Here is a 12,926-nt window from a genome sequence, read left to right as displayed (position 1 = left end):
TGATTTGGGTTATGTGGTCCTCTGCACTCTGTACTTAGATCTCTCTCAGAATTCATCATATTTTATTACTTGTCTCTTTTGTGTCCCAACTTCTATCATATTTTCTCTGTACAGCCAGTGGTTAACACAACACCTAACAGTAGGTGCTACTGCCTACCATCTGTTTTTAAAGCCAGAGTTCCTTTACCTGAAAAACAGCAAGCATTTTGCTTTTAAAATCTTGAGGTTCACAATCCCTATTAAACCGACTAATGTCTTTCTTTTTTATTTCCTTTCTGTTATTTTTCAGCTCTAGTCCATTCCAGCTAACTCTTTTCTTAACTTCCCTCCCATGACCCAACAGCCTATTCACTACCCTGACCTCAATCTCAGCATAGCACTGGCCAGCAAACACATGGCCTCCATCCTCCACAATGTACTGGATTAACTTCCCAGCAGATGGTGAGCGCATCACAGATGGGTCATTTTCCTTCTCAAACACACAGGTTTTATTGCCAATCGTGATTCGATATCTAGGAGGTAAGTTGAAGTATGTAAGCCAAAAAAGCACTTCAGAAATAAAGGGAAATGGCAGAAGGTATCAATGTAAAAACTCAGAAACTTTATTCTATAAACAAACACAAACACATATAGAACATTCATTACATCTTTGTTTATAATTCTAAATAACAATTTCCTTCAATAAGGGTCAGATTAAATAAACTATGGTACACTCACATAATGGAATAGTGCAAGACCATTAAAAAGAAGGGGCACCTCTATAAAACACAAACATACAAAAATAATGATGATCTAATAATAATGATAATGGCCTAAACCCTAACTATGCCACAGGCAAAATTTTAAGCACTTTACGTGTGTCAATTCATTAAATTCTCACAACACTATGAATGGTATTGTACAGTCTACAATATATGTTAAAAGAAAAAAACTAAGATACTAATAGTATTTAAAGGATATTTTTATTTGTGAATATCTTTAAAGGAAAAATATAGTATACACATATATGTAACTTGTATATACATTATAAAAGTTCTACAAAAATGTACAAGAAACTTTTAACAGTTCTTTATAAAGAAAAGAACTTCTTTTCATTCTCTACCCACACCAGAGTGGTTGGGAGATAGGTCTTCTTTTTTCTTTTCTCTTTAGTCTATTCTTAAGAGACAGGGTCTCACTGTATTGTCCAGGCTGGCCTTGAACTCCTGGGCTCAAGCAATCCCACTGCTTCAGACTCCTGAGAAACTGGAGCTATATGCACATGCCACTGCACCTGGCTTCAGACATGCTTTTATTTATTTATTTGTTTGTTTATTTATTTATTTTTTAAAGAGAGAGTGAGAGAGAGAGGGAGAGAGAATTTTTTTTTAATATTTATTTTTTAGTTATCGGCAGACACAACATCTTTGTATGTGGTGCTGAGGATCGAACCCGGGCCGCACGCATGCCAGGTGAGCGCGCTACCGCTTGAGCCACATTCCCAGCCCCAGACATGCTTTTAACTATAAACAATCCTGCTTTCTTGAAATTTTTGTTAGTGCATGTACGGCCATTGTTTTTAACTAAAAATGAGTATACCAAAAAAGGCCTGGAAACGTCCCAAGAGCTAGTGACTAATAAAAGAAAAAGGTCCAACAAATGGATATTGAACAGCCACTCACCTATCTACTTCTTCCTTCATGTAGGTAGTATAACTACTACCATCATAGGACAAAAGCAGTCCTCCGTCACTCAACCGATGCACATCTACTTCCACACATGAGCCATTCATGATCACCACATAGGAGTTGGGAGACTGTCGAGTTACCTGCAGTGAAAAAGAACCAGAAAAGACAAGTTAGTAAGAACCTTTCAGAGAGAGCCACAGACAAAATTTAAATGTTTCAAAGATACTGTTTAAAAAAAAAAAAAAAAAAAGTCTGTCAGGAAAAAGGAAATTAATGACATTGGTCACCGGGGTCACTGGTGCTGTTTGCATCAATGTTTATGAAAATGGCTCAGTCCTGCTGCAAGAAAATAAAGCTACTTTAGTTATTCCTCTCTATTCCGGTTGTTCCCTGTCTCCCCTTCATCTCTTGGCTATAATGTGAAGTTAAGTAACAACTAAAATAATTTCCATAGAATCATCAAATACTGCTGACAAAAATGACTAATTTTACTAATCCCCCATCCCTGCACTAAATCAAACTTTTCCATCTCTTGACCTAAAGAGAACTAGCTAACAAAGAGAGACCCAAAAAATAGATAAATAAATAAGGTGCAGGCTTCAATGGGGTTCACATACCTTAAGTACATATTTGACTCCTTCATAGATAAGCTCAACATCTACTGTGTTCAGAAGTGTATGAGCAGGAAGGACTTGACCCCTGAAAGAACACCAATGGAAGAGACATTTACTGGCAGAAAGTTTTAATAATTTATAAAGAAATCGGGCTGGGGTTGTGGCTCAGTGGTCAAGTGCTTGCCTGGTGCACCTGAGGCACTGGGTTTGATTCTCAGCACTACATAAAAATAAAATAGATATGTATCCACCTAAAACTAAACAATAAATACTTTAAAAAATAAATCTCTAAAATTATTAATTGTGGTATTTTCTGACATAGCATAAGATTAGAAACAACCCAAATGATCATCTATCTGTAAGGGACTGATCATATAAATTATTATTATTTTTTTAATTTTTTTGTAGTTGTAGGGACAATATGCCTTTATTTGTTTATTTTTATGTGGTGCTAAGGATTGAACCCAGTGCCTCACACATGCTATGCAAGTGCTCTGCCACTGAGGCCCAGCCCCAGCCCACATAAATTATTTTTAAAAATAAAATTTCTATTTTTAATTGTGATAAAATACATATAACATGGAATTTACTATCTTAACCATTTTTTAATGCATAGCCCTATAATGTTAATTATTTTTACAATATTGTGCAATCAATTTCCAGAACCTTCTCATCTGGCAAAAACAAAATTCTATTGTCATTAAACAACTCCCCTTTTATCCCTCCCCCAGTCCCTGGCATTTTCTGTTTCTGAGTTTGACTACTCTTGATACCTCATGTAAGTGAGATCTTATAGTATTTGTCTTTTTTGTGAGTGGCTTATTTCACAAATCATCTATGATTTAGCATGTGTCAGATGTCCTTTCTTCCTTTTTTAATTTAGAACTGGGGATTGAACCCAAAGACATTTTACTAGTGAGCCATATCCTTAGCCCTGTCCCATTTTATCACTCTTTTTTAAAAATAGGGTCTCACTAAGTTGCTGAGGCTGGCCTTAAATTTTTGATCCTCTTGTCTTAGCCTCCACAGTTGCTGGGATTACACGCATGAGCCACTATGCATGGCTGAATGTCCTTCCTTTTTAAGGCTAGATAATATTTCATTGTTATGTCTATATAACATTTTGTTTATTCATTCATTCACCAATAGATATTTTGGTTGTTTCTGCCTTTTAGCCTCTATGAATAATCCTGCTATGTACACGGAAATCTCTCTTTAAGACTCTGCTTTTAATTCTTTCAGAATATTCAAATGTGGTATTGCTGGATCATGTGGTAATTTGCATTTTAATTTTCTGTGGAATTTTAAATCTGTATTCCATGGTGGCTGTACTGTTTTACATTCCCACTTATAAAATGCACAAGGGTCATGATTTCTCCACATCCTTGTCTACACCTATTTTCTGGTTTTGACTATAGGCATCCTAATGGATATGAGATGATTTCTAATAGTGGTCTTTTTCTTTTCTTTTCTTTTCTTTTCTTTTTTGGTGTGTGTGGTACTGGGGATTGAACTCAGGACTGTGCATGTGAGGCATACACTCTACCAACTGAGCTATATCCCCAGCCCTCATAATGGTCTTGATTTACATCTTCCTGATGATTAGCAATGTTAAGCACCTTCTCATACATACAACAAAATATTATACAGCCATTAAAAATAAAGGACATCTTTTATATACAAAATTGACATATTCCAAATATACCATTATACAAATATAGTTTCAGAATAGACTGTCATTTGTATCTTTAAAAAAAAGAGAGAAAAAATAAATATTACATGTATATGCTTATTTTAGTGCAAGACATCTCTAGAGGACTATGGAAGAAACCAGTAACATGGTGGTCAAGGAACAGAGGTAAAAAGGAGACTTTAAATACGTATCTTTTTGTGCCTTTAAAATTTTAAACCATGTGAATCTATTACTCATTCTTAAAAATAAATAAACCAAATTTTTAAAAATAGAGAGCAATAAACCAAATATGGAAAGTCGTTATTAACTGATAAATCTAAGTGAAGAATATATGGAAGTTATCTGTTCTCTTCATGCAAATCTTAAAAAGTCAGATATTATTTCAAAATTTAAGTTTTAAAAATAAATGATGGGGCTAGGGTTGTAGCTCAGTGGTAGGAGCACTTGCCTGGCACGTGTAAGGCACTGGGTTTGATCCTCAGCACCACGTAAAATAAATAAATAAAATAAAGTTATAAAAAATATATTAAAAAAATGAAAAATAAGAACACTAAATCGGGAACACTCATAAAGGAGATTGTGAAACATTTATGCACCAGTGGGGAAACTATTTATAGAGATTGTATATTGAAGAACTTTTGCCAAAAAGGGACAATATATTCAGTCACACTAAGGGACTTAGGTTTGATACAGAAAGAAAATGTAAGCTGCTCAAGGTTTTAGTGCATGGAGTAACACTGTGAAAGATATTTATCATAGAGCTGAATCACTGAAATCTCAGTTCAATTTTCAAAATTTTACTTCTTTTCTTCCTTTCAGATACTTCAAAAGAGAGTTGATATATAAATCTAACAACAAAGAAGGAAATAAAATACCTGTGATTAAAAGTGCTTTAGTATGATTACCCTTTGGACCATTCCTCGGGGGACTCAAAGGCAGAGCTTAGTCTCCAAAATCAGTGTTAGAAATTAGTTCAGACCCACACATGCCTGACCCTTTACTTGAAAGACTTATGAGGTCATCATCCTGAGTATCAGCCTCAATTATTAATTCCTAAAAGGTGGTACAGGTAATACAAGAAATACTTAAGGTTCAGTGCTAGGAAAAAATGTGAGATCTTTGTCACTAGGGTTTGGGGAGATTTGATGCTTGCACAGCATGAAATGTTTACTACAGCTGGATTTCAATTTTTAAAAAAGGAACCTGTTCTAATTGCAGTATAAACTAATTTCTACAATCCATAGTAGAGTCCTAAAACGATTTGCCATAAATTGCTACCTTCTCCAATCTCCTTTACGACCACAGCCTGTGAATAACAAGTAGCACCTGCAAGCTGCCAGGAAGGGACAAAAAAAATGAATGGGTCTTTCAGTTGCAATCCTATACCCAGGACCACTGGTTAGCTTGCACAGTCACAAAAAACAAAGCCTACCTTTCTAAGGAGTGAAGGAAGTTAGAGATGCTATTTCTAAGGCTCACATCTGCCACGTGAAGAGCCCCACACACAACTCCCAACATAGTGTCAGGTCGCTCCGCCTGAAAGGAAGAAAAAGAGGGCAGATCAAAAGCATGGTCCCTTGGCACCATGGCCCCTCAAGTGAAATGAGGCTCAAATTTGTTGTGAAGACACAGTGAGCAATGAAAATCTCCACTCTTATTGCCTGGCTGATTTTTGAGATAAAATAAAATACATTTACTTTTAGAATTTGAATAGAGGCATCATGTGAATAGAGATGAAAAACAACCTTTCACCCACTCTCGATAAGACTTCCACTAAGTCAATCAAAAAGAAGCTCAAAAATAGACTTTTGTTAGAAATAAATTTAAAAAGACTTGGCTATTGATAATCTCAAAGAAAATGGCATACAGCCAAAAAGCGGACCTTTAGACAATTTAGATGAATCTAATTATTTTATACAACATTTTGGGTAATTTAGAATAGACCAGAAGTTAGCTCAAGAACAAGAATTGAGTGTTGATTTAAATGAGACTCTCTTATCAGCACTTAAAGATATAAAAGGTGGTACCTCTGAATCAGATTGAACATCAAATGAAAAAAGGCAAAGTAGTATTTCAAACTCTGCATGCCTCTCTTCAAATATACCGCAGGGAGTAATATTAGAACAAATGAAATGACTGCATAGCACAGGCCAAAAACTTTTTTTTTTTTTTTTTTTTTTTGTAGTGATAAAGATTGAATCCAGGGCCTCGCACATGCTGGCAAGCATTTTACCACTGAGCTACATCCCAAACCAAGCACAAGAATGCTTAGAGTGCTAAAACTACTCTGATTCCTAGATTTCCCCATGTAGATCAAGAACTATTTACATTAGAATCAAATAAATGTCATCAAATGAAAGGCACGAATCACACTACAAGCCCATTAAAATCCAATCCTAGAGGCTACTTATGCAAGAGAAATACACACCTGTACTTTTTCTGCTATCAGTCTGTCCAGCCAACCAGTGTCAATTCTATTCAACTGAAAGCTTTCAGTCTCTAACAGTTTGATCAGGTATTCAACTGTAGTTCGAAAGTCACCCCGAATAGATAGCTCCTTCAAAGCCACCACCATATTTCTAGGGGAAGACCAAAAGACAATCTGTTTCAGCAACATATGTTGTAGTGTTTTTCAATCATTTTAAAGAACTGTTTCATTCCTTTGGAGTTCTGGAGGGAAGGGCAGAGGGAGAGAGTTCTAATGAGGGTATACGTTAAGTACACTCAGTAAGGAATGTTCCAGATAAGAGAATTTGGGTGAAATAAGCTTATAGATTCTAACTGATATTACCATCATGAGTATCAGCAAACCATACACATTTTATTACACATAGTACAGAAATAATTATATGCAAATCACCCTCAGCTTTCATTTGTTAGGTTTCCATCACCCCATTCATTTACTACTGACTAGACTAGAATTAGGACACTAATTTTCCTCATCTTTACATCTTATTTATTAATAAGTATGTTATTCTTAAACCTTGTTTATTTTATGTATAATTTACATGCAAGAAAATATACTTATTTTAAGTATACAGTTCAATGAATTTTGACAAATGTTAATACTTTAAAGATTTCCCTACAATCAGACAACTGGCTTGGTACTGTCAGATATCCACCTGATACTGCATATGAGAGTGTTTTTTAAAATGAATTTTGGACATCCGGGCAATGACTTACTCACTACTAAATAACTTTACAATTACATATAAAATGATTAAATTTGAACAGAGTATCAAATACTATGGGATTTTTATTCCCAGGGTCTATTCTTCATAGGGACAGAACTTTCTTCAACAACTACTATGTATTCATATGCTCAAGACATATACCAGCCTTGTTAAGGAAGAATACACAGATATGATAATTGTGCTCAAAATTCATAGAAGACTATCATAAATACCAGTAGAAAGACTAAAACCAAGTATAAGAGAGGTTCTAAGAGGGGAGAAAACCTTACGGTGTCATGAAGAATGTGGGATTTGATATGGGCTTGAAAAACTAACAGTTGAGAGGAACAGTATTCAGGTGGCATTCTTTCAGCCTAGGACATTCATTTTGTTTTCCTCCCCCATCCTCCTGCCTGTGTCCTCCTTCACCTTAGTCCTATATACTCTTCAAGTATTGGTCTCGAAATCACTTCCTTCTGCGAAGCCTTCACTGACACTCTGTAGGTTGAGCTGACTCAGCTACATCCTCCTATAATGCCCTTCTATAATCCCACTACCATCATACTTACTACATTATGTTTTAATTGCTTGTCTTTCTTCCTCTGGATTTTAAATTTCCATGAGGACAGAAACCCTATTTGGTCTTGACTATATTGCCAGAACCAGTACATAACATATACTCAGTAAATATCTGTTGAGTGTGATCAATGAATAAATAAATAGAGGGAATAGTGAAAAAAAGAAAATATGGGAAGTGTTCAGGGAATATTATAATTAAAGTAGAGACTATGAGGACAGGGCGTAGTGGCAATTCCATTCATTCCACAAATATTTTCTGAATGCTTATTATGTTCAGGGGATACTGCAGGAAACAACATAGATGTGGTTCCATTCTCATGGTTTCTACATTATGATGTAAGGGAAATAATATTGGAAATATGGACTGGGACTATTATGGAAAACAAGAGTCTAAATGTCAAACTGTCTAATTGTAATGAAGAAAAAACAAAGAAAACTCCAAGTCAAAGAATGAACTTTTGACATAGTATCAGAAAGCAAACTTATTGTAGAGACAACAGTTTGAATATGCTAAAAGACATATAAAGTTAGCTTTATACTATAACAAAATATACAGAGGAGATCAGAAATAAGGATCAAGGCTTCTGTACTAGGTCACTGGACATATCCAATAGGAAATACACAGAGGTCAGCCTAATCAAGACTACACCTAAATGCCAATAGAAGCCAGTGTGGGAATATAAATGAGTGAGGCAAATTGGATGAATTGGATGGGGAAAAAGAGGTATTGTGTTTCGAGTATCATCTAAAAGGAAGAGCCACAAAAACTTGACTTAACTTTTACCAAGAGGAATATAAAACGAACATTGTCATCATCCCATTTTTAAGAGAAAACAGAAATCCATATTTTTATTATAATTTCCCCAATTTTTAAATATTCACAAGTTAAAAAAAAATAAAAGCTCCATGAGCCAATCAAAACACATTTGAAAACTAACACCGGCCAAAAAGTTATCCATTGGCAAGCTCTAGGGTGAACCTTCTTCACTTTGACAGAATAGGATATGACAATGAAAGAAAAAGCAGGAAAAAAAAACAAACAACTTTATACCAATATTTTTGTTTCTCATAGCAGGGCTGTAATTTTGAAAAATTTCAATTTATAGTGTTGAATAAATGGAGAAGAACTATAAAGGACTTCTGGAAACATTATTAAAAACTAAGAATACTTCTGGAAACATTATTAAAAACTAATAATACTAATAAATACTTGATTATTACTCTGTGTACAGTTCAAAGATCAAAAAAATGGCATTAAATATCTGATATAAAGCAATAAACAATTAAAAAATAGCATGTCCAAGGTCCTAAGTTTGATCACCAGCCCCCAAAAAAGAGAACAAACTAGCTCAATTTTAGACAGATATTTTAAAATATATAAGCTGTCAAAATTGTGTCCTAAAGGCCTGCTTTTTAAGATAAACAAACTGCTGTTAATTTGATATTTAATGCTTCTGACTAATAAAATATTAACATTTATGATATACCAGTTATATTTATATAAACCTATGCATACTTTATAGCACACTAAAGTTTCTTATACATGCAAGGTAGGAATTCTTTTATGCCCTTTCTCTAAAATGAAAAGAATAATTTTATTATTTTAAATGACTAGAAGAGCCAGGCACAGTGGCGCACGCCTATAATCCCAGTGGCTCAGGAGGCTGAGGCAGGAGGATCACAAGTTCAGTGAGACCCTATCTCTAAATAAAATACAAAAAAGGGCTGGGGATGTGGCTCAGTGGTCAAGTGCTCCTGAGTTCAATCCCCAGGAGCCTCCTCCCCAAAAAAGACTAGAAGAGTGTATCAGTTAATAGTATATATTGTATGCTTGAAAATTGGTAGGACAGTGATTTAAAGTGTTCTTGCCATTAAAAAAATGATAAGTATATAAGATAATGCAAACAAACTGCTTGATTTAGTCACTTCCCAAAGTATACAAATAGCAAAAGCTCATGTGGTATGACACAAATATGTGTGACATTTACTTGTCAAATAAAAATTTTAAATGACTCAGATTTACAGCTATATCTTGAGGCCCTGGGTTTGGATCCCAGTACTGCAAAAACAAACAAGTGCAACAATACATTTATTTTAATGAAAAATACAGATCTTATCTATGATTATTTGATACTAAGCTCTTGGTCAAGAATCTGCCTCCCCCAATAACAATACAATTTCTGCGAAAAAGCATGATAACTTTAAAGCAACTGACTTCATAAGTTTATCAAAATTTTTTGAAAGCAAAAATACTTGAAAAGGCTCAGACAACAAAGAGAAAAATATCTGTCAAATACTACATAATTTAATACAACTGAATACAAATACAAATAAAGATATATTTTTTAAAAAAGGCTATCTGTAGAAATATTTTCATAGCATATAAATGATTCCCATGCTCATACTTCACTGAAAATTAACAAAAATTTATTTGTGATATGCAATCAAATGCTATTATACTCACGAAATCGCTTCTTCTCTGTTTTCTCCCCAGGAAAAGCAGTGACCAAACTGAGAATCAGCAAATTCATGAAGCCCCCCTGCAGCAGCAACACTGAAATAACCCCAAACATTCTTATTGCTGCGAAAATTTAGTTCCTGAACTGTTCCTGAGCTGGGCTTAAAACCCTGTTAGAGAATGAAGAATATGAGAGATCTTATTATATTTCAAAAGAAGAAAACACTGACATACTCAATATTTAGGCTCTGTGTTAATCACACACAGTTGCAGAAATGATGCACAAAAATCATAAAGGCCAAGACCCAGCGCTACATACCCACTGAGTGATCTGCTCTGAGGAACCTCTATAAACTTCCCTCTCCAGAGGGAGTCCAGAGATTTCATTAGTATGTCCTCAGATACTATCTCAATATTAAAGTTCACAAGGGAAAAAGAAACTTAAACCTTTTAAGTAATGGATTACCTCATCTGGATTTTCACTTGTGATCCGAGCAGCAATAACATGGCCCCTTGGGCAAGGAACATGAGCAGAATTCTCGAAATCAATGGGAGCATCACCCCAGGGAGATACCCCATACATCATACGGATATCCTTGATTCTAAACAAAGGGATTCCCATGGCAATCTGAAAGGTAATAAAATACACTTCATTCATATTCCATAGTTACTTTCCTTCAAGTGTGGAGGCTCAGATTACCTAAGAAAGTTTTCATTTGAGGAGCCATTTTTATAGTCTATTCTACAATCACAAATTATAAGTTACTTGAAATAGAATATATCACTACAGATAAGTTGCTAGAATATTCCCCACTCCTAAAAATGTCCCTAAATTCCTAATGCAACAGACATGAGTTTCTCTGTGTTGTCATTTCTCCATGAAAGGATGAAAATAAAAATATCAATGGAAAAGTCAGTATCTGAAACCACAAATGAAATTCAAACAGCTACAAAGTTTATTTTTCATTTTTTTAGTCTTATATGGACACAATACCTTTATTTTATTTACTTTATCTATTTTTTCTTTCATGTGGTGCTGATGATCAAACCCAGTGCCTCACTCATGCTAGGCAAGCTTTCCACACTGAGCCACAAACCCAGCCCCAGCTGCAAAGTTTTAATATTATAATTATCTCTTCCATCCCACAAACCATTGGGAGAAGTAAATCAATCTCTAGTTTTTAATGGGAACTTACAAGGTGTTCCTTGTATGGGCAAAGAATACTTTAGATTAAAAATAATATTAAGGAGCTGGAGTTGTGGCTCAGCAGTAGAGCGCTCGTCTCGCAATGCGAGACCCTGGGTTCGATCCTCAGCACCCCATAAAAATAAATAAGTGAAATAAAGGTATCGTGTCCAACTACAACTAAAAAATAATATTTAAAAAAATATAATATCAAACCTTATTAGCTATTACTGCTTCCCATAGTATTTGTTTCCTGGGCTGAGAAAAGATAATAATATTGATGGCTATCACTTTATACATTATAAAAATAAATGTATGCTACCACATTGCCAGGGAAAATGTCAAACACCACTCTGATATAGAGTTACTTCAATAAAGAACACAGGAGGAAGGAGGAAGGGCTAATTACAAAGTTGTCAAGGAATTTAGGGACATTTTTAGGAGTGGGGAATATTCTAGCAACTTATCTGTAGTGATATATTCTATTTCAAGTAACTTATAATTTGTGATTGTAGAATAGACTATAAATAATTAAATATTTAAAGCATACTGTCTTTAAAGTTTATTTCTAAAATGTAACAGTTTATATCAGATGTATCTAGCTAGAAAATTCAGTAAAACTGCTATGTTTGTACCACATCTGGGAAACCAACCATACATCAAAAAAACATAAGAGAAATGAACATTAGGTGAGACTAGGATAGGAGGTCCTTTTCTCTTATCAGACACAGGATAAACCAGTTTTTCAGGCATCTGTGACATTCCCAACTTCTCTAGGCTCTAACTTGGAACCAGATAAGGGTGACTCACCTGGAGTTGTGCCGCAGGGAGATTGACATCAGCCACCATCTCTGTACAAGGGTGCTCCACCTGTAGCCGAGGGTTCAGTTCAAGAAAGTAAAAGCTGCCATCCTGGCTGTACAGATATTCCACAGTCCCAGCACTCACATAACCAACCATTTTGGCAAGTTTCACCGCACACTCAAAGAAAGATAAGCAAATGTAAGTATGTCATCTTGTACAGGGGTTGAATCACTATGACTACCTACAGCTTTTTGCTGACCCAATTATCCAGTGTTTTTAAGAGCCACTAGTGTGCTTAGCCATATCAGAGCAAATTTCACCTTCTGATTATACACAATATACCTGAACATGGAAGACAAGCTCAATTGAAAAGCTAGGAAGAAAGACTTTTTCACTTCAGATTACAAACAATTTCATCCCAACAGACATAAGGGCATGAAGAGGGGAAAAAAAAACAAAAACAAAAACATGGCAGTAGACTCTTCATTGTTCCCTAATTTTGAGTATTCCCAGTATGCTTTCCTTCCTAGAAACATGACTATTTCAGATAAGCACTTGATTTTCCAACCTCTTTTTTTTGCGGGGGAGAGGGAGTGGACAGTAACCAAGGATTGAATTCAGGGGCACACAACCACTGCACCATATCCCTAGCCCTTTTATTTTGTATTTTATTTAGAGACAGGGTCTCACTGAGTTGCTTAGCGCCTCCTGTTGCTGACGCTGGCTTTGAACTTGTGATCCTCCTGTCTCAG

The 12,926-nt window shown here is 35.2% G+C and overlaps 1 protein-coding gene across 7 annotated transcripts in view; it reads right to left on the bottom strand.

The window, feature by feature from the left end:
• Positions 1-12,926, bottom strand: part of Acaca (acetyl-CoA carboxylase alpha) — a 276,215-nt gene that overhangs the window by 142,892 nt on the left and 120,397 nt on the right. For all 7 annotated transcript variants that reach the window (XM_027950233.2, XM_071603724.1, XM_071603728.1 and 4 more), the window contains 8 exons: positions 12,181-12,351; positions 10,651-10,812; positions 10,191-10,354; positions 6,403-6,553; positions 5,407-5,510; positions 2,285-2,366; positions 1,662-1,807; positions 362-512 (listed from right to left, as the gene is read on the bottom strand). In XM_027950233.2, the coding sequence (XP_027806034.1) occupies positions 362-512; positions 1,662-1,807; positions 2,285-2,366; positions 5,407-5,510; positions 6,403-6,553; positions 10,191-10,354; positions 10,651-10,812; positions 12,181-12,351 (1,131 nt within the window). The remainder of the gene's footprint in view (positions 1-361; positions 513-1,661; positions 1,808-2,284; positions 2,367-5,406; positions 5,511-6,402; positions 6,554-10,190; positions 10,355-10,650; positions 10,813-12,180; positions 12,352-12,926) is intronic.

This window comes from Marmota flaviventris, chromosome 17, assembly GCF_047511675.1.
Source record: "Marmota flaviventris isolate mMarFla1 chromosome 17, mMarFla1.hap1, whole genome shotgun sequence".
NCBI lineage: Eukaryota > Metazoa > Chordata > Mammalia > Rodentia > Sciuridae > Marmota > Marmota flaviventris.
The sequence above is the reverse complement of the archived record's forward strand: the minus strand, read 5'-3'. Positions and strand labels throughout refer to the sequence as shown.